This window comes from Mustela erminea, chromosome 5 (genome assembly GCF_009829155.1).
Source record: "Mustela erminea isolate mMusErm1 chromosome 5, mMusErm1.Pri, whole genome shotgun sequence".
Lineage (NCBI taxonomy): Eukaryota > Metazoa > Chordata > Mammalia > Carnivora > Mustelidae > Mustela > Mustela erminea.
Genome location: NC_045618.1, coordinates 18930840 through 18957881, shown reverse-complemented (window position 1 = coordinate 18957881; position 27042 = coordinate 18930840). Strand labels below are relative to the sequence as shown.

At 34.7% G+C, this 27042-nt stretch overlaps 1 protein-coding gene across 12 annotated transcripts in view; it reads right to left on the bottom strand.

Annotated features, from left to right (window-relative positions):
• Nucleotides 1-27042, bottom strand: part of MEF2A (myocyte enhancer factor 2A) — a 156851-nt gene that overhangs the window by 86395 nt on the left and 43414 nt on the right. For all 12 annotated transcript variants that reach the window (XM_032342182.1, XM_032342189.1, XM_032342190.1 and 9 more), the window contains one exon: nucleotides 4069-4259. In XM_032342182.1, the coding sequence (XP_032198073.1) occupies nucleotides 4069-4122 (54 nt within the window). In that variant the 5' untranslated portion in view covers nucleotides 4123-4259. The remainder of the gene's footprint in view (nucleotides 1-4068; nucleotides 4260-27042) is intronic.

The following is a 27042-nucleotide window of genomic DNA, read 5'->3' as shown; positions in this document are numbered from 1 at the left end:
TTTTGCAAGATTGCTAGACACAAAGTCAACATTAAAAAAATAAACTAAGCTTTTATAGACTTAGCAACAAGCATAGAGAAAAATGAAATCTGGGGGAAAACATAATGACACTAAAAAAAATCCAATACCTAAAAATAAACAAAATAAAAAATGTTTAGACCTGTACATTAATGAAAAACAAATGTAAGGTAACCATATCTATTTATGGATTACAAGACTTAATATTGTAAAGATTTCAGTTCTCCTAAATCAATCCATACATCTGAATTCCAGTAAGTTCATTTTGTTTGCTTTCTTAAGTGAATATTGACACTTGGTTTCATTTGGAAAGAAAAATGACAAGAACAACCACTCAGTCATGCAGAATACCATGGTAGAGAATTTCTACTACCAAATATTAAACTACAGTAATTAAAATAGTACATAATTCAGCAAGGATATAAAATACACAAATGGAACAAAACAGACTTCAGAAACAGCCCCACATGTGTATGATTCCTTGATTCACAGCAAAGGCAACCCCTGTCATGCAATGGAGGAAGGATGGTTCTTAAAACAAACTGTACTGGGTGAACTGAGTATTTATCAGGAAAACAAATCTTAACCCCAACACCTCAAACCATACACAAAACTAAATTCAAAATGGATAACAGATCTAAAACATGAAAGGTAAAAAGCAGAAGAAAGCATAAAAACAATCTTTATGGACTTATGATAGGTAAGTATTTCTCCAACACAACACAGAGCATTAGCCATAAAGGAAGAAAAAGAAGAGAAACTGGACAACATTTAAAAAAAAAAGGATTGAAAAAGTGAAAAGGCAAGCCATGATATGAGGGAAGTTATTTAAAATGCACATAATGAACAAAACACTCAGAATATATTATATACAGAATGTATACTAATAATTACTAAGAAAAAAGCAGTCAAGGAGACTGCCTAAGAAAAGGTAGTTCAGGTACGACTTAACAGGTAAGTCGTAAAAGAAGGTATCTAAAGGGCCAAGAAAAATATGAAAAGGTGATCAACTTCATCAAACATCACAGAAACTTAAAATTAAAATGTTACTTTTGCTCACCCATCAGAACAGTTAAAATAAAAGGGATAAAAACTAGTAATGGTGAATATTTAGAGCAGCTGAGCAGCTGGAACTTTCACACCCTGTTAGCAGAGCAAAAATTATAAATCAGTACAACCACTTTAGAAAACTATTGCTATTAAAGCTATCACAGGTATACTCTCTTGACTTAGCAACTGTACCCCTCGGTATATACCCAAGCATTCATAGGTACCAAAGACACACACGGAGTATTCAAAATAGCACTTTTTATAATAGTCTCAAAGTAGAAAACAACCCAAAATTCTATTTACAGTAGAAAAAATAAGTGTACACACTGTGTTCTATCCACCCAATGGAATATCATACATCAATGTAAACATATATGAATATGTAGATTTATAAAATACATCTACATATATACCCACATGCAACACTTACATTAATTTCACAAATATAATGTTGCCCAAACAAACACATGCTGTTCACATAAATTCAAAACCAGGGGTAATTAGCCTATGTGTTAGAAAGTTCAGTTAATGACTTTCCTTCCCTGGGGCAGGGAGATAATGCCTGGGAGACAAGACAGAGAGTTTCTGGGGTGGTGCACTGGGATATGCTGGTTACGTGGCCATGTACTTTTTGCAATAACTCTCTTAGCCACACTTAGGATTTGTGTGCTTTTCTTTTATGTTATACTTTAATACAAAATTTACTTTTTAAATAGAAACACATTACGCCAAGAAGGACCAACACAAGGTTTCACCAGAAGCTCCCAAATGAAAGTCAAGTGAAAGCTTCCAAGTAGAAGTGAAGTGAGGTGAAGCTGCTCTTAAGTGCATGGTAGTGTCAACCCCAAGAGTTTTAACTCACTGTTCTAATGACTTGAAGTGTGATTTTATCTTAGTAGCTCCAAAAATCCATCATTAAAAACTCTATTCGCTATTACCTCCTTCAGTACTGCTTGCTAAACAACCCCAGAGGTTGGTAGTTCCTTCCATAAACCCTCCCAGCACCTAACCTTAGCATCTATCTGCCACATAGTTAAATTTCGTCTGTAGGCTATATATTTTTAATGAGTCTCCAGTGCTTAACAGTCTCTCTCTGATATGGTAAATATTCAAATTTGGATGAATAAGTGACACATATCCTCTTCAGCACAGAAACCTTTTTCCCCCATTTTAATGCAAGAATAATGAAACTTTTAACTCAAAATCCACAAGTTAAAAATGACAAATTATGTCTGTGCCTAATCAAACCCGAAAACCAAATTGTCTAACTACCTCCGCAGTATGTTTTCTGCATTCTTTGCCAAAATCACCTGAGAAGAAATTCAGACACCCTTACCCTTGCCCCATCTGGCAGCTTAGTAAGAAAATGACTTAGGTAAACTCAACATATTAATTATTAATTAAGGCTAATTCTAGTTGCTGAGTATAGTGGCAAGCTTCATCTTTTAATAATATCATTTCCTTAACTTAAAAAGCTCCATTACACAGTCACTTACATATTCCTAGCTCCTTTTTCTCTCTAAAGATGGGAGGTCTTTTCCACTGGTAGATCCAGTGTATCTATGCTGAATTTAAGCATGACTCTCTATGGGATAATGAGAGTTCAGGGAATGTTTCGTCCTTGGCCAGTTCTCTGCTTTTATGTTATTCCCCGAATAAACCCTATTTTACATTAATTTCGCATGTGTTCATGAAGCAGGTCCCCCATGTTCCCTCTATGTGACATAGTCCTCAGATTTATGAAGGGACATTTACTTGCAAGCTTGCTTAGAATCATGATGGAATAGTTATTTTATCACTCTCCCCTGTTTTATCAACCTTCATAAAGAATCATACTGTGTGAGCCTTACATTTTATCAGAAGAATTTTCACGAGATGAAACAGGAGTTCTCTTCATTTAGGTCCAGTGACAACTCTAATCACTTCCACTAACTTCTTTATCAGCTATTCAGCTGAGTTTTGTCTCCAATTATATCCATATTACCAGATGAATTACTACTCAGACTCTGCAGATTTTATCTTTAGTGCTGTTCTGTTCCTGGTAAGCTTCCAGAAACCAGCTTTTCTGGAAACTTCTCCTGAGAGGCAAACTTTCCAGAGCAGAATCTACCCCTCCTGCATATGCTGTAACTACTAGATTATTGACAATATTCTATGAAACTATTTTTCCTTCTTTCCTTTAAACCAAGAGCATGGCAAACTTCTTAAAAGGCCAGGAGTAAAGATTTTAGGCCTATAGGCAACTACTCAATTATGCTGTTACAATGTGAAATCAGGCACAGACAATATGTAAACAAATGCACATGGCAGTTTTCTAACAATGATTTGTTTGTAAAAAGAGCCAGCATGCCCATGAACCACAGTTTGCCAATCCCTGCTCTAAACTCTTACAATTTCTGGTCTTCATATATCAGTATTATAAATATCTTGAACTTTTAAGGGTTTATTGACACTGGTGCTAAAAATTAAGTTCAATATATTTTATCAATTAAAACTGAGATCAATATAATAACTGTTCTGGGAATATTTGTGATAATATGAGTTATAAAAAAATTCTCTTTATTTGTTGGTTAACCAGAAAATTTAAGTGACTAAAGCACATTCACTGATAACCATAGTTAACTTAGGTATTCCCTAATTATGAAAATAGAGGTAATAATTTATAATAATAATTAACCTATTAAAAACAAACATAATCAAATGAACAAAAGACTAAGTATATTACAATAAATCTACACAATGGACAGTAACGGTGGGACTACAGTGATCTCTTCTTTTCCCCTATATTTTCTATAACCAACATCTATGATTTTTGTAATAAGAAAAAGTTTCTTTAAAGCACATGATGACAAGCTAAAAGTGTTTAAATTTTTTATTTAGTTTGAAAACAAAAATAGACTTGGAATTAAATTTAAGAAAAATTCAACCATTCTATCCTATGCTCCTCTTTAAAAAAAAAATATTTACATCAAGAATAAATAAGTTAAAATTTTCATTTACCTGTCGGTTCCTTTCATCCATTATGCGTGTGATTTGAATTTTCTTCCGCCCCATTTTCAATCACCTTTCCTTCCTTATATTCCAAATATTTAATTCAAAATGTATTTTCTTCAATACCCTAATGCATCGTACACAGCTTCTATTATTTCAGCTTCTGGTCCAAGGGCTACAGCTGAAATTTTCTATAAGATCTAAAAGAAAACACAAATTAGAAAATTTAAGTTCTATAAGTTTGTAAATCATGGAACTGTTATACAAATTTCAAACTTACCTCTATGCTGCACATAGGCACATATTAGTTGAAATTCCTGGTTACATATTGGTAGTTAAGTAGAAGCTTTGTTAACTTCACCCCTAAAAAATCCCTTGAATCTTTTTGTGCCTCTAGCTCTGGCTGAAAATAAGCTTTGAGTTTTTCTCAATGCATATAGTAAAAGCAACAAGAGCCAATACTTATTGGGATTTTTCTATGTGCCAAGAATTTTTCCATGTACCTGATATATCTTAACTTATTCAATCCAAACAGCAATCTTTTTGGTTATAATTATCATCACCATTTTATAAATAAGGATACTGAGGCAGAGAGATCCTAAATAAATATGTCCAAGGTAACACACACAGTAAAGGGCAGGGCTTGGAATATGAACTCAGGGACTCTGGCTCCAGAATTTCTCTGCTTGGAAAATATCCTTGGAAAGTTTCTGATGTCCTCCATGTCAAAGGATGAACTAATAATCTGGGTAGCCCCAATCTGCCCTTACAAATGATTCTTGCAAACTGCCCTAGCTACCACCCAAATTACTGTCAATCCATAAAGGCACCATATGATTTCATAATAATGTCCACTTATTAAATGAAATATTGTTCCTTTTAGCCATTTAATAAAATTCTCCTAATTTATCAAGATTCAGAGTAAACCATAGCACCTTATACTCTGTGGCTATTTGTATAATAAATTCTATGTCCGTATTCCTGAGACCGTGAATCCTTCAAGAACAGGATTTTTTTTTTATTATTCCATTTATCTCTGTAATTCAATGACTGGCAATGATACAATCTGTCATGTTCCGAATGACAGTTGTGTCAAAGACCTAGTGTTTTCAAAACTTACATAATAAAATATTTACAAGGGAATAAAAGACAAATACTAAAATACAATAATAAATTCTCAGGGGAATTTTATTCAAGTATTTCTAATATTGTGCCTGTACAGCCATAAAACTTTAAAAGTACTGTGCAAATCCATATTTGATTAAATCTGGCTTTTGCTCAAAAGCAGTGAATTTTTCATTTCTTAACACTACCATCATTACTATAAGCATGGCATGTCTTACGTATCTTCCCTTGTATTCTTTCATTTCTTCATTCATACAAACATTAACTGAACATCTATTAACAATTGATAACCTATTAACTGATCACCAACTTGCAAAAGTATTGTACTTCCAAACACTGAAGTAGGCACATAGAGTAAAATATTTAAAAAGAAAAAAGGCATGATTTCTGATCTCACTGAGTTCATAGTTTAGAGGGGAACACAGACATTAATCAAACTACCATATAAATGAGTCCAGAAATTAAAATTAGGATGTTAGTTTATTTGACCTAAATTCATAAGTTAGGTAAGGCTTCCTTTGGAATGTGCCTCAAACCTGAGTATGAAGGTATACATTCTAAGCAGAGAGAATACCATGTGCGCGGAAGCAGGAAACATTAGAAAAACTGAAGGATGGCTAGTCAACTGGTGGGAATCAAACAAACAACTGTGCTGTAGAATGTTTTTGCTTCCTCATGAGACTGCAATATAAACCAATAAAAGTCAGTTTATTCAAATCATATTCCTTAACAGATCACACTGCATTCAATTCCCATTATAAAAATTTGAACTGTAGTAGACAAGATAAATATTCATGCATTTCAATTCTAATGCCTCTAGGTGGATGTACTGTACTCTCTTTTAGAATCTGAAAAATTCTGAATTCTATTAGACCATATCTAAGCATTTTGCTTTTGACAATAGTTGAAGAGGTTACTTCAACCTTCTCTCTTAAGATTTCTTTATTTCAGAGGGAGGGTGAGAGAACATAAGCAAGCACAAATGGTGGGGGGTAAGGGGACAGAGGTAGAAAATCTTCAAGGAGACTCCGAACTGAGCGCGAAGCCTGACAGAGTGCTCAATCCCACAACCAATGAGATCACAACCTGAGCCAAAAGTAAGTCAGATGCTTAACTGACTAAGTCACCCAGGAGCCCCAAACCAACCTTCTAATAATGAGAAAACAACAAGAAAAGTAATCTGTTCAAAACCACTGGAGAACTTTCAAGACAGAATTGAAGGGCTGAGATCTGGAAGAAACGGATAAGATCGCACTTCAGATTAATTCTCCCCCTAGTCATTAGTAGATTCTTAAAATATTGCCCGAGCCCCATGTCAGGTTCCCTGCTCAGCAGGGAGTCTGCTTCTCCCTCCTCCTCTCCATGTACCCCCCATCCACTCGTGCTCTCTCTCTCACTGTTTCTCAAATAAATAAGATTGTGTGTGTGTGTGTGTGTGTGTTTATTTTTAGACCCAAAAAAACGTTGGCTGAGAGGCTGAGAAGCTAAACAGAGCTTTCAACAGATCTTCGGTAGGACACAAAATAGATGCAAGGTCTGCCAAGGAATAGCCCAGCCCCAGTAAACACACCGGGAGTAGGGAGGGAATCTAAAAGACTATACCCTAGGTGTAAAGGTAAACTAGAAATAGACCAGACCAACAAGGAGGAAAGTATAGCTTCATATCATCTCAATCCCTGATTAGGTTAAGGAATCTGGGCTACGTAGTATCATTACCCTAGCTGCAGGCCAATAAAAACTTCTGTAAAGATTTTAGCAAAAGTATATCTTACCAGCAAAAGTTAACATCATCTAGAAATTTAAATGATCTTATCATTATTATACAAAATGTCTAAAAATAAAAATAACCAGTCAACACCTGACTTGAAAACTAAGATTTTAAAATGGCAAGAAATCAGACCTATCTATAGTAGATCCAAGTAATGGTGTTATCAGAAAAGAACTTTAAAATATGTTAATGTGTTCAAAGAATTAATAAAGACTATTAGCAGATAATGCTAAAAGTATGGAAAACAACTGAAAAATACAATTCTGAAAACAGAAAATAAAAAAATAAATCATAATAGGTTAGAATACAGCTGAACAATCAATGATCCAGAAGCTAAGAAAGAGGAAAATACTTATACTGATGCCCAAGAAGACATAAATTGGGAAATACAGAAAAGAGTGTGAAAAAATTATGACACATGGATCCAAAATACTTGTAACTGCAGTCCTTGAAAGAAAAGAGAGAAATGTTTAAAGACATATAGTTGAAAACTTTTTAAAAACTTACCAGTGACATCATGTCACAGAACCAAGATCTACAAACTCCCAAGCAAAACAAATACAAAGAAAACCACAACCTAAAGCACATCAAAGTAAAAAAGATGGATGGTACTTTGATAGGAATTGCATTAAATGTGTAGATTGCTTTAGGTAGCATAGACATTTTCACAATATTTATTCTTCCAATCCAGGAGCATGGAACATTTCTGCAAAGAAGACATCCAGATGGCCAACAGACACATGAAAAAGTGCTCCATATCACTCGGCATCAGGGAAATACAAATCAAAACCACAATGAGATATCACCTCACACCAGTCAGAATGGCTAAAATTAACAAGTCAGGAAATGACAGATGCTGGTGAGGATGCGGAGAAAGGGGAAACCCTCCTACACTGTTGGTGGGAATGCAAGCTGGTACAACCACTCTGGAAAACAACATGGAGGTTCCTCAAAATGTTGAAAATAGAACTACCCTATGACCCAGTATATATACACAATGGAATACTATGCAGCCATCAAAAGAAATGAAATCTTGCCACTTGCAATGACATGGATGGAACTAGAGGGTATCATGCTTAGCGAAATAAGTCAAGCGGAGAAAGACAACTATCATATGGTCTCCCTGATATGAGGAAGTGGAGATGCAACATGGGGGGTTAAGGGGGTAGGAGAAGAATAAATGAAACAAGATGGGATTGGGAGGGAGACAAACCATAAGTGACTCTTAATCTCACAAAACAAACTGAGGGTTGCTAGGGAGAGGGGGGTGGGAGAAGGAGGGTGGGGTTATGGACATTGGGGAGGGTATGTGCTATGTGAGTGTGCTATGTGAAGTGTGTAAACCTGGCGATTCACAGACCTGTACCCCTGGGGATAAAAATATATTATATGTTTATAAAAAAATAAAAAATTTAAATAAAAAAAAAAGAAAGAAAGAAAAAAGGATACCAGACATAGCTTGGATATTGCACCAAAAAGTACGTACATAAACAAACAAATAAGAATAAGGAACAGGGTAAATATGTAACTCTAAGTAAATATTGACTAAAGAAGATAATAATACACTGTAGAATTTAAAATATTAATAATACACAACAATAGTACAGTACAGGAGTAAATAAAGTTAAGGTGTTCTAAAACCCTTTCATTTAATGGGAAATAAAAAAAGTACTTTTTTACTTTTTGGACGTGAGTCAAAGATGCATGTAAGAACAGTAAAAGTACAGAAAGCTAACAAGCTAACGGAAGGGGAAAATGAATTAATACCTGAATTGTATTAAAAAAAATCTGATGACTACAAAAGTACATCTTAAATATAAGATAGAATGGAAGTAAAAGCATGGAGAACATACTGTGTAGAACACAAATCAAAAAAAAAGATCTGTAGCTATACTTTATCACAGTACATTTTTTTATTTTTTTGAAGATTTTATTTATTTATTTGACAGAGAGAGAGAGACACCGTGAGAGGAACACAAGCAGGGGGAGTGGAAGAGAGAAGCATGCTTCCCACGAAGCAGGGAGCCCGATGTAGGACTCCATCCCAGGACACAGTAAAAGCTCAATTCACTAGAAAGAGCTAGCAATTCTAAATCTGAATATACCTAATAACACTTAAAGTCAGGAATCTGTTCCTTAAAATCAGATATCCTATACAAAATCCTAACTAGGACCTTATTTTCCATTTTTTTAAATAGGAAAAATTATATTACATATAAACTCATAATCCCCAATCATTTCTCTTTGAACTGAACTGAACTTTTTACTTAACTGAAATACAGAAAATGTCCATTTATAATAGAAAATTATCATGGTTAGGATGTAAAATACTACATGACTTCAAATGCAATAGTTTTCTCACTGGCTTTATTTCCTTTTCCATGATTTAACACTTTCTGTGTTAAACACTTTCTGTGCTTTCTACAAAACTAAGCAAAATTAAGGGACAAATACAAAAGCAATTAGAAACTTATGCAAGACAAACACATACAGCAGATAACAGCTCAAAGGCTTATAATATGAAAACCTCTTTCTTTTTGCCAGTAGCAACAGAGACGCACATTCCCTCTGTTGACAGAACATGACTCAAAAATGTCTACATGTGATTCTAATGTTCTACAAATTGATTTGAAATTTAATTTGTGACTTTGCCCACATATCAGTTTGTTAAAATATTGTACTGAACTGTGCAGATGGAAAAACACTTTTGTTTTCAAAATTTATTTGAGAGAGAAAGCAGGGGTGGGAGAAGGCAGAGGCAGAAGGAATCTCAACCAGACCCTGCTGAGCACAGAGCCTGATGTCGGGCTCAATCTCACCACCCTGAGATCATGACCTGAGCAAAAATCAAGAGTCAGCCAGTTAATGACTGAGCCACCAAGGCACCCCAAAAACATACTTTTTTCCAAATAAACTTCAGTCAGTACCAATGGAACTAGTAAGTAAGACGACAAATCTAGCAAGTTGATTTTAACAAAGCTTTCTCAGAAACTAATGGAACAAGCACACCAAAACAAGGAATAGATTAGAAGAAACAAAAAGATTTGAATTTTACAATTACCAGCCTGACATACAGAACAGTATACCTAACAAGAGCAGAAGATACATTCCTTGTAAGTGAATAAAAACATTTGCCAAAAGTGACCACATGCTGGATCATAAACTGCTAACAAATTCAAAAGGACAGACATGTTTCTCTGACCTCCAATGAATTAAGCTATGAATTAACAACTATATGATTAGAAATGCTTATAGAGTTGAAATTAAGCTATAAACTTCTAATCAACTCATGGGTCAAAGAAGAAATCACAGCCACAATCAGAAAAGAATTGAACACTATTAAATTCACATAACATCAAAAGTTATGGGATGCAGGTAACACCATGCTTAAGAGGGAAATTTATAGCTTTAGAACACATATATGGAGGAAAGGCCAAAAACCAATGTTCTAAGCAACCATCTGAAAGTGTTATAAAAAGAACAAATTAAACCCAAGACACTACAGATGAAGAAATAAAAGAGCATACCATAATGAAATAAAAAATATACAACAGAGATCAACAAAACTAAAAGTTAGTTCTTTGGAGGGAATAATAAAACTGGCAAGTTCCTGGAAAAAATAATAGAGGGGCTGAAAATAAAACAAATATCTGTCCCCAAAGGTTTTAGATTTAAAAATATGAACTTGTTTTTTATAACATGTGCTGCATTTACCACATGAAGATTAATACAAATAACCAACAAAAATCTGAAAGCAAATTATATCAAACTAAACTCATAAGTATAACTCTTTACGACTTCCCATATTTCCGGCTCAAATGCTCTAGTAACATAATTTTAACACTCTTTAGATCCCATTAGGTGCTATAATTTAATTATACCTACCACCTTTTCACTGTTCCTCAGCCAGTTTATGTCTCTTTATCTAATTAAATTTTCATGTACCCTCACTCCCTCGGCTCTTGCTCTCCCTCTTCTCTCCTCCCTCCAGTCATTTCCTGGGAAAGAACCCGCTCTTGACTACCTGCTTACTTCCATGTAGCTGAATAGGCTGAGAATAAACAACCATACTAACCAGGCTAATTAATCTTTCCTTAAGTTTAGTAATCTTCCATTTCCCAGTTATGTGCTTGATTATTTGATGCCCTATTCTAACACTCTAACACTCATCACTCATCCTCACTTTCAGTTGATGACTTTGCTACCTATTCTACTTATGGAAAAAACAGTAATCAGAAGAGAATCTCCTCAAGTTCCTGCCATCATATCTATCAATCCATCAGCATCTGTCCCACTATACATGCCTTCTTTCCTATTTAGGTCTTGGCTACAGCAATTCCTCCTTTCTTTCCTTCAAAGTCAAAATTTTCTTCTATACTGAAGCAAGCACTCCCACTGGCAAAAAATTGAATAAAAGATGCTATTATCTCAGTTATCGAAAACAAAACACAGAAAACAAAAAATGTCTTGATCCTGAAATTTAAAATATACTAAAAGAAAAATCCGTCTTTGCAGATTCTGAGAAGTTTCAATTTCATAAAGATGTCAATTCTCCCCCAAATTAATCTAGAGATTCAATGCAATCCTAATCAAAATACCAGATTTCCTTTTATTACATGCAGAAACTAACAAGATTATTTTAAAATCCATTTGCAAATATAAAGAACAGTCAAAACTACCTTGAAGAAAAGACTCATACAGTTATTTAATAGACTTATTATAAAACGAATAGTAATTGAGATGGTGTGATTTTGCCTGTTGTGTGTTTTGCATGTTGAAAGGACTGTACACCATGACAAAGTGGGACTTATTCCTGGAATGTAAGGATGATTCAACACACTAATAAAATTAATCAATGTGATAAACCACATTAAGAGAATGAAGGAAAAAACCACATGACCCTCTAAATTGATGCAAAAGCAGCATGTGACAAAGTACAATATTCTTTTATGATAAAAAATAAAATCAACCAGAAATAGAAGGAAACTACCTCAACAAAATAAAAATCATATAGGAAAACCCCACAGCTCACAGCATGTTCAAGTGGTGAAAGACTAAAAGCTTTTCCTCTAAGATCAGGAATAAGACAAGAATGACTGATTTTGCCCCATAAATTCAATAGTGGAAGTTCTAGTCAAAGCAATTAAGCAAGAAAAATGAATAAAAGGTATCCAAACTGGAAAGGAAAAAGTGTAAGTACCTCTGTTTGCAGATGATGTGATCTTATACATAAAATCCACTAAAAAGATTCCACAAAAACCTGTTGAACTAATAAATTCATCAAAGTAGTAGGATACAAATGAACACAATAAAATCAGTTGCATTTCTACACTAACAATAAACAGTTTGAAAGAAGAAAATAATTCCATTTGCCATAGCATCAAAAAAATTTTTTTAATATTTTAGAGAGCGTGTGTGCGTGCAAGAGTGGGGAGGAACAGAGGGAAGGGAAGAGAATCCTCAAGCATGCTCCCCGCACAGCACAGAGCCCAATGTGGGGCTCAATCTCAGGATCATAATCTGAGCCAAAATCAAGATGCAAGAGCCAAAGCCAAAATTTGGCTTAACTGACTTGAGCCACTTTAGGCGCCTCTACAATAGCATCGAATTTTTTTAAATACTCAGGAATTAACTTAGTCAATGTGAAAAACTTGCACACTGAAAACAATACTGATAAAAGAAACTAAAGAATACAGAATAAATAAAGACACCCTATGTTCACAGACTGTAAAACTTATTGTTGTTAACATACCAATGTTACCCAAAGTGAACCACAAATTCAATGCAATCCCTATCAAGATCCCAAATTTTGAAAAGCCACCCTAAATTACTGAATCTCAAAGGTCTCCAAATAGCCAAAACAATTTGGAAAAAGAACAAATTTGGAGGACACACACTCCCTAATGTTGAAATTTTCTATAAAACTATAGTAATCAATACAATATGGCATTGGCATAAAGACAGACACATAGATCAATGGAACAGAATAAAGAGCACAGACAAATCCAGGAATACATGGCCAAATGTCAAAAAGTGTCCATGGACACTATCAACAGAGTAAATGAGCAACCCACGAAATAGAAGAAAATAATTCTATATCATATTATCTGAGATTAATATCCACAATATATATAAAGAACCCCTAAAACTCAAAACCAAAAATAGGCAGAGGACTTGAATAGACATTTCTCCAAAGATGGTATACAAATGGTCAATAAGCACGTGAAATGATACTCAACATCTCTAATCATTAGGAAAATGCAAATCAAAACCACAATGACATACCACTTCACACAATTTGGACAACTATCATTAAAACAAACGAAAACCAAAAAAAAAAGTCATATTTTGAATGGGGGTAAATGTGAAACCTTGTGCGTTGCTTGGGGGAATGTAAAATGGTACTGTCGCTGTGAAAAACAGTATGCTGGTTACTCAAAAGATTAAACAGCAAATAATCATTTGATCCAAAAATTCCACTTCTAGGTCTATACACAAGAGAACCGTAAGCAGGGACTGGAATAATATATTTGTACATCTATGTTCATAGGAGCGTTACCCACACTTAAAAGGTAGAAAAATCCCAATGTCATTGGCAGATGAACAGAAAAACAAAACGTGTTATCTACATACAATGGAGTATTTTTCATCTTTACAGAAAATCCTATCACTTAGGGTACCTGAGTAACTCTGCCAGTTAAGCATCTCCCTTCAGCTCAGGGTGTGATCTCAGTGTCCTCTCAGGCCTCCTGCTCAGTGGACAGCCTGCTTCCCCCTCCCTCTGCCCCCTGCACCACTCATGAGTGCATGCACACATGTGCTCTTCTCAATCAACAAATAAAATCTTTTTTTTTTTTAAGATTTTATTTATTTATTTGACACAGAGAGATCACAAGTAGGCAGAGAGGCAGGCAGAGAGAGAGGAGGAAGCAGGCTTCCTGCCTGCTTCCTGCGGGGCTCGATCCCAGGACCCTGGGATCATGACATGAGCCGAAAGCAGAGGCTTAACCCACTGAGCCACCCAGGCACCCCATCAATCAACAAATAAAATCTTAAAAAAAAAAAAAAAAAGATACCTTCACTGATAAAACTGTTATAAAAAAAAAAAATCCTAACACTTGTTATAACATGAATAAACCTTAAAAATATATGATAAGAGAAAGAGGTCAAAAAAGACACATATTAGATAATTCCATTTATATAAGGTACAAAGAGTAGTCAAAATTCATAGAGAAAGTAAAATAGTTCCTAGGGATGACAGAGAGGGACAAATGGAAAATTATTGCTTAATGAGTGCACAGTTTTAAAATGGGATATGAAAAAGTTCTGGAGATGGTGGTGATTATTGCACAGCGATAGAAGTTTGCTTAATACCACCATACTATACATTTAAAAATGATTAAAATGATAAATACTGTGTTATATACATTCTACCACACTTTCAAAAAATATAAATGCTAAACAAAAGTATGTACACACCTTTAAAACAACTACAGGATTATGATTGTATAAAATTAAGCTAACCACCACTAACATATTAGGTCAACAGAGTGCTAATTCTTCTATATGATAAAACTAAAGGAACTGTAAGAAATGGAAACATTTAAAACTAACCTTTGAGACTAATAGTTATCTTTAGCAAACACAGATGGCATTTTCCCCACAAAGTAATATATCTTATCCTTGGGGGAGAGGGGAAGGAATCTCACTAACTCCAAGGCCTATATCTGTGTTCAGGCAACATTAAAGTAAAAAATCAGTTTAAACTGAACTCTCAGTTAACTGAAATTCTTTTTAGTGGGTCATTTTCATAAAATCAGAAACTACATTTTTAAAAAGACTTCCAATATGGGTTCTGCTGTCTTAATTTAAGAAATACCAGGGCACCTGTGGTTCAGTCAGTAGAGTTTGTGACTCTAGATCTCAGGTTATGAGTTCAATCCCCACGATGGGGGGTACAGTTCACTTAATTAAAAAAAAAAAAAAAAAGGAAAGAGAAATAACATCGTCTAACACTCAAAATCATACTAATACTGATCACAGAATTTGTCTTTTCAAATCAATTTTGTTTACTGTTTTAAAGAACTCTGTTGCTTAAGTAACTAAATATTTTAAGAGCATGAACTTTAAACACAAGGTGAACTTTACTTTCTAAGGTTTGCTCTTATTAAATAAACATCAATCTCTGAGTTCATCAGAACATCTCATTCTGATGATTCTGGTAAATCAATTATAAATTTTTTTCAAAAACTTTTAGTAAAAAGTACTAACTTTTTAGTAAAAAGTACCTTTGTAATAGAAGTAACTGTGTACAATCAACAACTGAGCTTTTTAAACAAATAAACAAGTACTTAACAAGAGAACATCTTTAATGATTCATTACTGCTTTAAAAGAAGGGAACTTAGAGGACACCTGGGTGGTTCAGTTAGTTAAGCACTGGCTCTTGATTTCAGCTCAGGTCTGGATCTCAGGGTCCTAGGATTGAGCCTCTGTTGAGCTCCGTGCTCAGCAGGGAGTCCACTTGAAGATTCTCTCCCTCTGTTCCTACCCCAGCTTGTGTTGGCAGGCACGTTCTCTCTCAAATAAATAAATTGTTAGAAGAAAGAAGAAGGAAGGAGGAGGAAGGAAGGAAGGAAGGAAGGAGAAGGAGGAGGAGGAGGAGGGGACTTAATTCAATTTGGGACATACTAAACCTGAGATGGTCACGGATCATACAATGGAAAATGTCAAACAGGAACCTAGACACAAGACTCAGAGATTAGAGCTAAAAATATGCCTTTGGGAATCCTGAGCATATAATTATTAATGTTGTGGGAAACAATGTGCTCATCTAGGGATAACATAAAATGGAATCAGCACCAAAGTCCCAAGGAACATAATACATATTACTGTTGCAAATGAATACCCAGAACTATCATCTAGACATGAGGTTTTTAAACAATGTGGTCAACAGTAAAGAATAAAAAAAATTTTAAGATTTTATCGACTTATTTGAAAGAAAGAGAGCAAGAGAGTGTGAGCACGAGCAGGGTGAGTCTGAGTCTGGACAGAGAGAGGGAGAGACTCCCCACTGAGCAGGGAGCCGGATGTGGGGCTTGATCCAGGGACTCTGGGATCAAGACCTGAGTTGAAGGCAGATACTTAACCAACTGAGCCACCCAGGCACCTCTAAAGAAAAAGAATATTTTAAATATTTTCCAAAAAGAAATCTTTCAGCTTCCCTTGAAAAAAATGCATTCTACTTTGAAGTAGTAGAAAAGGAAGAAAGTTCCTATAAACACCACCACAATGGCTGCCTTTAAATTAAAGAAGAAAGAAAAATCCTGAAGACCAAGAATCATGAACTTTAAACATCGCTGAAATCTTCCATCTGCTTTAGCATTTTGCGCCATTTCCAATTACTCCTTCTTCACAACTTGCTTAGAATTTCAAAGCACTATCTGACTGAGAAGATCCATTACTATTTGAGTAAGAAAGGTGGATCCTAGCCATAAACATTTCACTGAATGAGCTGCATAACCTTCAGTATCTCACAATTTCTAAAACTAACTTTTTATAAGAGGAAAATTGAAATTATACATATTATATGTACCACATGGGGCTAGAACAAAATGCTACACAATTGTAAATATTTGCGGGAGAGTGAATCATTATTACTACTAACAAATGTATTTCCAAGCATGATATTAGTTTTTATGATCATAAAAAAATGAGTATTTACTGCATTCATGCTATTTCACATATTTACTTTCTCTGAAACATATTAATACCTTTTTTGTACATACACTAGAAATCAGGAGAAAAAATTCAATGGAAAATATTATCTTATAATTAATTTTCAATAATTAAATGTCAAATTGGTATCTAAGGTTATACCATATAAAAAAGCAAACTAAAACATAAGAGTATATAATACATATATTACATACGTAGTTTCTACATAGTTTAAATTCTTTTCCTTAAGCTTACTAGATACTCTGATTTCTTCCCTTTTCTTTAAATATTCATCAACAAAAAGAAGGGGAACTGCTGAGTGAATACTGTTCCAGGACCCATTTTAACCTATACATTTTTCTTTAGCAAACTTCAATCAAGGTGCTTGAAAAACAACAGAATCCTGTAATTTCCAATTTATCTTAGAAATCACCAATTTATCTTAGAAACCTTGTATTGCACCTTACACACATTTATCTTCTTAAATTCTCACAACTTTTTTATGAGATATGACTATTATTCTCTTTTAAATCTGAGAAAATGGAAACGAAGGCCATAAGTATCTTTTCCCCGAGGTCACAGTGGCTAAACAGCAGAGCCAAGACTCAATGCAGGTCTAGGTATCCCCAGAAGAGTGCTCTCCTGGTTAGATTCTGCTGCCCGAATAAGAGGATCAAGAATCTAAAAGCCCTGCATCACTTTTCCCAGAGCAGCTAGTGTCAGGTGCCTAATACCAGACCTGACCAGTGGACTCTGAGTCCAGGGCTGCCCCAGGTCAAAAGTCTGGCCATGAAAACCCTTTGTTTCACTACTGGCAAAAAGCAGGATAGGGGAGAATGGAGAAGACAAAGACCACCAATCCTAAGAGCATAAAGAAACTCTGCCACCAATTCCATAGCCTGGTTCCTTCCCTCCTTCCTTCTCCCTCTCATCCTTAATGGGCCATGTCAAGGGCACCATAGCTGCTGCCTCCTCCTCCTGCTTTGCTCACACAATGGGACACAGATCTTCCTTAACCGACAGTATCATTCTTCCAAAATTTAAAATCTGCATATGCCACAGAAGAAAATATTTTAAAAGTCTTCAGCATATATATTAATGTTTATAACCATTCAGAAAAATGTTTTTTAACTTCTAATTTTTTGAACTTATTTAAAAATAAGTCCAAACTTACTGAAAGGTGTAAGAACAGAATTCACTCTCTCCTTCATTCCTCATGGTGTGAGAGTGCATGTGTGCTATAATCCACATATAAACATATATAAACATTATTGTTCCGAACCACTTGGGGATAAGTTGCATATATCATGCCCTGTAACCCTCCATACTTATAGAATTTCCTAAGAACAAGAATATTTCTTATATAACCAAGTACAGTTAGTCAACTTTAGGATACAGCTCACTGATACAATACTTCCAAGTGCAAGCCATAGTCTACTTTTATCATTGTTCTAATAATGTTCTTTAGAGCTTGTCCCCCTCTTCATTACAGGATCTATGCAGATCACAGATCACATGCAGCTATCAGTCTCCTCAGTCTCCTTTAATCTGGAAGCGTTTCTGGGCCTTTGCCTATCACGACACGACATTTTGAAGAATATGAGCCATTTTTCTATAACTAGTTCTCAATTTGGGTTTGTCTGATGTTCTCGCATAATTCCCAGCCAAAATACTGTATCAGTGATCTTGTGTCCTTCTCAGGGTATCACATACCTAGCGGCATCTGATATCCACCTATCCCTTTTTACCGATGTTTATTTTGATCATCTGACCAAAATGTCACCTAATTTCTCTGCTGTATACATCTCTTTCCCTCTTGCAAATACCAAGCTATTTATGGGAAAACATGTTAAAATCCTGTAAATATCCCACTTCTCAAACTTTTGCCCTGAACTTAGAACACCTACATGATTAAGTTCAAGAGAAGTTGACCCCTGAACAACATAGGGCTTAAGGAAGCCTATCCCTCCCTTCATCATGCAGTCAAAAATACCTAAAGAACTTTTGTTTCCTCAAAACTTTACTAAATAGCCTACTGCTGACCTAAAGCCTTAACCAATAATATAATGTTAACACATATTTTATAATTCTTACAATTAAGTAAGCTAGAGAAAAGGTCATTAAAGAAAACATAAGGAAAAGAAAATAGATTTACAGAACTGCAGTCTTTATTTTAAAAAGAAAAATAAATCTATGTATTAAGTGGACCCACACATTTCAAACCTGTGATGTTCAAGGGTCAAATGTACATCATTTACAAACAGTGGACGAGGGAGCAGTTAAGTGTTTGTTTTATTGGTTTGTTTGATTTCAGGTTTGTTCATATATATACTGGGATAGAGGACACACAGTATCAAATAAAAGGTTATGGAATTAAAAAAAAAAACCACAAAACCCTAAGGAGTTAGAATGCCTGAGCTAGGGCACAAGGAAGGCATTTGTAGGAAAACGAGAAAAGATGATAGTGGAAAAGCCAGTAGGAGATATATGGACTTTATGTTAAATATGATGAGAAGACATCAATAGTTTTATTCTGGTGTTGCTATTAATTGTGTGACCCTGGAAATGTCATTTGACTTCTCTATTCAAACTAAATAAACCAACGATAATAACATATGTATTATTAAGTGTATTCATAAGAATAAATGCAGTGATATCCATACAATCCTTACTAGAGTGCCAAGCACATATAAAGTGTTCTATAAATGTGAGCCAGTATTTCAGCTCTAACATTACACAATTCTAATTCACATCTATAAAACACTTCTAAAAATGAAATTGACAGTATCATCTGAAGAATATAATCTCTGCTGAACAAAGACTGACTGTATCTTTGTGAATACTACGTAAACATAAATCATCACTGAAATGATAGTGAGGAAAGTTGAAGAACATCCAAAGAGTTATTAAAGACATAATTATTAAGAAAAAAAATGTTATGGTTCACAAACTTGACTTCAACAGACAAGTAAGATACTATATTCTTCTACACAAAATTTCTTTCACATTTCTAGGGAAACAACGGAACACTGCAAAGGGTTTTAGAAAATCCTACATCTATTTTTACAAATCCTTTCAAATCAAGTGTGATCACTCTATAATGTACCTCTCTGATGTTTTTCTTTCTCACAGTAATTATGGTAAATGTTTTCCAACTCAAGGGAAGGAAATTAAGATGAAGTTTAAACCCAAACCCTACTTGAAACAGTATTATGTATTATGTACTGTCCTCTCCACACATTAAGAATACAGTAACAATTTCATAGTTGCCATTTCTTTACCATTTCAAAGTCTCTGTTGCTTAGTTAAAAAAAATTAATTATAAATATATATTGTAGGTACAAAGTGCAATAAAAAATAAACCCAACAATCGTCAATACTTAGGGTCAAGAAAACAAGCATTACTACTTTCCAGTGACATCTAACCAGGAATATGGAGGAAAATTTCCCATCTTTGACTGCATTAACAGAAAATCCCCTGTAACAGTTCTAATAAATAATATCTGCACTAAACATTTTTTTCCCGAAGCCTTCCTTTTACTTTATAGTGCCTTAATGTCATACTTAGAAACAGACGTGGATCCCAATGTCTTTCAGTTACCCATAAGTAAACTGCAGCCAGAGACAACAGGAAGCACACCAATATCCCCAAACTGGGCGGGAATAGAAGTAGGACTGATAAAGGCATCACAACATAATATCTTTTTAAATTAACATAGAATGTATTATTTCTTTCAGGAGTACAGGGCTGTGATTCATCAGTCTTACACAATTCACAGCACTCACCATAGCATATACCCTCCCCAAAGTCCATCATCCAGCCACCCCACAACATAATATTTTAAACATTTACATAAGCAAGGATTTCATTTTCAACAATATTCTCAGAGAGAAGGATAATCCCCAAAAGATAAAAACTTCGCATGTTTTCAAGACAATTAGATTTCCAGACAGAAAGACCCACAAGATCATAAAGAAAATGATTCTTCAAATTCAGTGAAATCTGCCCTGTTTATCTGATAAGGTATTTATACAGACTACCATTAGAGAGAAATGTATTTTCAGAACAGCCAAGGGTAAGGAATAAAACTTCAAGTGTTACAAAATTTAGTTCTATGTGAAAAACAATAAACACGTCAAAGCACAGAGACAATAATAGACACATACAGTCCCATAAAGAATGTTCTAGCTCTATACAGCATCTCACATTACGATCATTTTTTTCTATAGGCAACGAATGTAAAATAATCAGAGAACAAAAATATTTATCCAACATCATTAATAAGTCTGTGGCCATTATAAACAGAAGGAAGACTCCTCTGAGTCCAGCCTTTCATTAATAAATAAAATCAAGACAACAATTTATTCTTTACAGAGAAGAAAGATCATTTTTATAAATAATTAACAAATAAATGCATTCCAAGGAATTGTGTTATATTTCTGTTATATTTCTATCACTAAAAGATGTGATTCTCTCAATTTCAACTAATTTGACTGCATACCTCCAGAAAATTAAGATGAAGTTTAAACCCAAACACTACTTGAAACAGTATTATGTATTTAAGAAAATTTGCACTTAACATTAATTACCAATGAGAGCAAGTCAACTAATCAATACAATGTTTTTTTGAAATTCTCAATTTTACACAAGAAAGGACTTTAGAGTCTAGCTACTAAAGAAAAATTCAAGTCTACAACTTGAGCTACGAATCTTAAATTGCCCCTGGGGTGCCTGGGTGGCTCCATCGGTTAAATGGTTGACGCTTGATTTCCCCTCAAGTCATGATCTCAAGTCCAGTTACACACTCAGCACGGAACCTACTTAAGATTCTCTCTCCCCCTGCTGCACCACTGTCCCCCCCCCAACTCATGTGTATAGACATGCACACGCCCTCTTTAAAAAGAAAATAAATCATTGCCCATATCCTAACAAAAAGACTCACATAGCCTACACAAGCATAACTTTTCTTAAGCGTATCAAAACCCTGAGGCTGTAGGACAAACACATGAATGGAATTCCAAAGGAAGACAAAACTCTCTTGGCAAATAGTACACATGAACTGATTCACCTCTGGCAGAACATGAGACAAACAGGATGCTACCACAAAAGCTGCTAAGAAACTAGCTCATATTTTAAAATATTCGTAAAGGCTGACTGGGCTAGTTAGACACTTTAGAATCTCTGGAAAAGGCAGACAAAGGATAATGCTTTCTTTTCCATGGACCTGTTCTACATGCTTATAAGACTAGAGGGATAATACAAAAGATATGAGAGGGGCCCTCTTGGTGACACACAAACACAAAATATTCTCCACTTTTCAGACATCAAAGTCGTTTACTAGATATAGGACTGTGGGCTACAAACAAGTAGAATTCTCTTACCCTTAGTTTTCAGATCTATAAAATGGGAGTAATATATTTTACACAGGGGTCTATGAGAATTGGTCAAAATAAAGTAACTTCAGGACTTGGCACATATCGAGTGTTTAAAAAATTATACTTATCACTCAACTGATTCCAACTCCAAATACTTACTTGATCATAAAATTAATGATAGCAACACGGGCTGGGCGGCCAACTATGAAACATCTAAAAGGCAAAGGAACCAAAAATGGGGGGGGGGGGGAGAAGCACACAAAAGATCAACGTCAAATTCTGCTAATTTAATAAGATATTTAGAGAAATTCGTTAGATATTATAAATCTATAAGAAATCTGCATTTATAATGACAGAAAGAACTACCTATTTATGAGGAACCTGTGGTTCTCGTTCATGAAATAAAGAACTGTCTCTTAATTTCCCCTGAAAATTCATTACTTAAATATACTGGATTTTCATCAAGAGTGTTTACTCTTTTTAATATGTTTTCTTCATTTATACTACAGATATCACAAAAATTGGACTCGATTTATTGACAGGATTCTTTATTACTTCTGACTATAGAAAGAGGGGCTTCTGACTACAGAAAGAAACACTCATTACTCTCTATGCTTTTCTTAGTGTTCATTTTCCTTGATGTATATGTTTAACTAAAAAATAAACATCATTAGATACTTAGGAGACTCTTCATATTTCTTTAGTTTCAACAAGGAAAATAAAAGATGAAGCAAAATAAGCTAGGAAAATTCCAGGGCAAAGAAGTCTATGACTAATAACTAACTGCCTTTTTCAACCCACAGTGTAGGTAAATCACATATTGCTAAGGGACTACGCTACTGGGAAGGACAACTAAATAAATAAATTTAGAATGAAACAGTAAAACACAAAAATGACAGAGAAGAGACAGAAAAGGGACCCAAGTTAAGTAACCATAGAACCAACCTAACTTTGAATTTCTTATTAGACAAGAGGGTAAATTCTGTTTTGGTTAGCCTCTCTGGTAATTGCAAAGAACGCATCCTACATACACATAAACAGTTTAAGAGTTCATTATAATCTGTTCCCAAAGAACAAATTATAAATCATTTTTTAATGTTTCAGGTAGGTCATTTTCATAACAGATCATATTCTTTTCTTATCACTTTATAATTTTTATTCTAGACATTAAGAAAGAAAAATGTTTGTAAGACCAAAATCTTCTAAGTCAAAATATCAGATGATACAGAAAAGGTCTGTAAATAAACAGACAAAATATATATACAAACTTAAAAATGAAAGTTTTCTATGTAGTTCTAATGAAAGCTATTTCTGATATCCTAAAGGCAGCCTGTACACCAGTCTTTACAAGTAATGATGTGTGAACTAAGCCCTCAATTAAAAATTGCTAAACAAACAAAAAAAAGTCACTGAGACAAATCTTAAGCATTCTCACCATACACACACACATAATCAGGAGTTAACTGTGTTAATTATTTGAGATGATGCTGTGTTAATTGTCTTAATCTTTGTAATTATTCTATAATGTATATGTATATCAAGTTATTACATTGTAGACTTTAAATAAATACAACTGTATTTCTCAATGATTCCTCAATAAAGTTCACAAACTAAAAAAAAAATAATAATAATTGCTCAACAATAGCAGTGTTAGATGATAGAACCCAGCATTCAAAAAGGAGCAGTCAATTCTTGTAATATACACAGATCCTAATCATATGCAAAATAAAAGGCAAATTAACAAATGACTATAACAAAGATGAAGCAGGAAATAGTAGAACAGTAAGCTTGATGATTTAGCTACTCACTGGTTCTTAAAATTCAAAAGAACCTTTTAAGACCGCTTCAAAATTCTCACACCCAACCAAACTAATCAAACTTTAGTTGTGTTTCAGAAAGGTTCTACTGGCATAGTGAGACAATTTTTTTTCATCACTGTAATAAGAAATCCTATAGCCACAGCTCTCAATAGTTTATCCAATCCACTCACCAAAAGAAACCTGAATATAGCATTACTTTATAAGCAAGCATTCGGTACCCAAGACATTCCACATCAAATGATAGCACAAAAATAAAGGTAGCTAATAGGTGATTTTTGGTTGCTTTTGTTTTTCGTTTTTAGAATGTGTTAAGTCCTTCTGCAAAGGGCTTACTGAGAGAAAGAAAAAAAGAGTACATATTCCAAAGTCAGATCCTGAAGAAGGAGCTAGACTGTTAATACTAAGCTTGTCTTTCACTGATTTTTAACAGGCACTAACAAGTACTGGCAAGGTGAAAGTCTTGAACTCATTCCCATTTATAAAATCTCCACAGACTAAATGGCCTACAAGATCAAAGCCATTATAAGACCTTTCTCCAACTCCCATTTCCAGTCATAGCACAGTACTCTACTTCCAGAAACAGCTACTGCCACCTCTAGCCTAGGCTTTGCAATAGCCTGCTAACTGGTCTCAGCAGACATTCTTACTCCTCTCCAATCCAATTTCCCCATTTTCATTAGAGTGATTTTAAAATGCAAATGTCAGCTGCCACGTTCTTTAAGTCCAAACCCTATAAACATGGCCTAGAGAACCCTGTCTAATCTTGCCCCCACCTCTATCCACCATCCTCACTCTTTGCCACTCTTCCGGTTACCCAGTAAGCTTATGGGCATAGGCTTTTCTGTACTTAACACAATTCCTAAATCCTCTCTGGTGCAGGGACTTCACACATACTACCCACAGGCTCACTATCTCCTGCGAGGTCTCATCCCAAGCAGTTCCCCTCACTACAAGTTCCATAGATCCATTATGTCTCAGTATTAGCATTATTTTGTCCAAAATATTCCCTAACTTTACCCAAACTGTATTAGGGCTCCTTCTAATACGCTTTCAAAGGACATTATACTTCTCTTTTATGACACTTACCACAACTGTAATTAACTACTTATGCAATATTTAATATTTTTTCTCCAACCAAACTGTAAGCTCAGTGAGGGAGAAAACCAAGTATGTTCTATTTGTCCCATAACTCCAGCAGCTACCACAGTGCTAGCCCAAAACAGATGCTCAATAAGCAGATGCACAGTTAATGAATGAATGCAATAAATCGACATATAGAAAAATTTCAGGCCCCAGGCTATGAAAACTCTCATCTTCTGAGGTCAGTCAGCTGTGCATTGAAATTGCAGAAGGAAAGGTCACTTACCCACTTCCCTAATATCTACAAGTACGCGTAGCTATGTTAGACTTTAACGTATGCTGTATTCATTCAGTAGCCACAATAATTCTGTGGGGCAGCTATCATTTGTTCTATTTCCTAGATGAAGCAACTAGGTGCCAAAATGTCAAGTACTCTTGCGAAGTCACAGGAGGAGAGAGAGTTGAAATTCTGGCTCTAATGTCATGTATGGTACAACAATACAGAATCACCATGGTTACTATTTAGGCAGCCTAAAAAAAGGCTCTCAGTCAAAAATGTCATAGGGACACAGCTGGATGGTCATAATCCCTCATTAAATAAGGTGAATTACAAATCTTTGAGGAACCATGCAACTCCAATGTCATGAGTCTACGCTACTTTTCAGTAGCAGCGTTAGGGGAATTTCTGAACTGTGCATGGCTGCACGAGAGAAACTAGAGATGTGAAAGAACCACAGGTTGCACTGTGTCCTTTCCCAGTTCCAACAACAGAGAGCAATTTACTTGCCATTACAATGGGCTGTCAAAATACAAAGGCCATGAGCAGTTCTCAGCTAACTTAGAGAGTTCTGACCCTCTAAAAGGCCTCTCTCTCTCAACCCCTCCTGTTCTGTACAGTGATGGTAATACCCTTCCCCTCCTACCAAAGATATAATATAAAATAATATAAATATATTTATAATATAAATAATATAAAATAATAATAAATAAGATATCCAAGCATCTCAATGCTTGGGAGAATTAAAAGAATCACAATTTCTGCATTACCAACACACAGGGCTGGTCCAGGAAGAAAGGGGACGGTAGGTGAGTGTAGTTAGAATGAGATTCTCTGTTGCTACCTCTGCTTACTATTTGTGCACAAAACAATAATAACTATAGATTTTAATAATGGAGTAATAAAACTCATTGATTTAATGTACCAGTTCTCAATTGAATGAATACTAGATTCAACTGGAGAGCTAAAACATATTTTGCATGCATGAACTTACCCTAACCCCACAATAAAACTATCAAATCATAATTGAGATTAATGCCCAAGCTAGAATAATTTTTAAAAGCTCCACAGATTATTATGAAACACATCTCTAGTTCAGAGAAGATGTTTTATTATATTACAACACAAAACTCCTTATTCATTCAAACACTGATTGGCTATATATGGAGAGTGAAGTGACAAAATCACATAAAGGAGTAAACTATTAGATTTACACACTGCACTTAACACACACATAAATACTCATTTTCATTAAGAAATACCTTCTCTCCCACTTTTTTGAATTACATGGCTTTCTTAATCTTTTTCTTTTTCCCCTCATTTGATAAAGAAGGATATTAGAAGAGTTTTATATTCTTATTTCATCAATGATGGGGAAAAAGTTTACACAAACCAAAAAGCAGGGAAAACATACATACTGGTTTAACTGGGACAGCTGGCTTTATGTGTATCTTGCAGGTTACTTAATTATAGCTTATATAATTATAATTTAATTATAATTATTGTGATACCCCTCACTCTCAAAAACATCCTGGTTTGATAATAAATTTGATCAGAAGTAGGCCACTCTTTTCATTTCTATGTGATTTTTTAAAAACTGAGGTATAATTCACATGTCATAAAACTCACCTTTTAAAGGATACAATTCAGAGTTTATTTGTCTTAATATATTCACAAAGTTGTACAACCATCCCCACTATCTTAATTCTAGGATATCTTTGTCATCCCCAAAAGAAATTCAATACCAATTAACTATCATTCCTCATTCCTCCCTCTCCACAACTCCGAGCATTTACTTTCTGTCTCTATGATTTGCCTATTT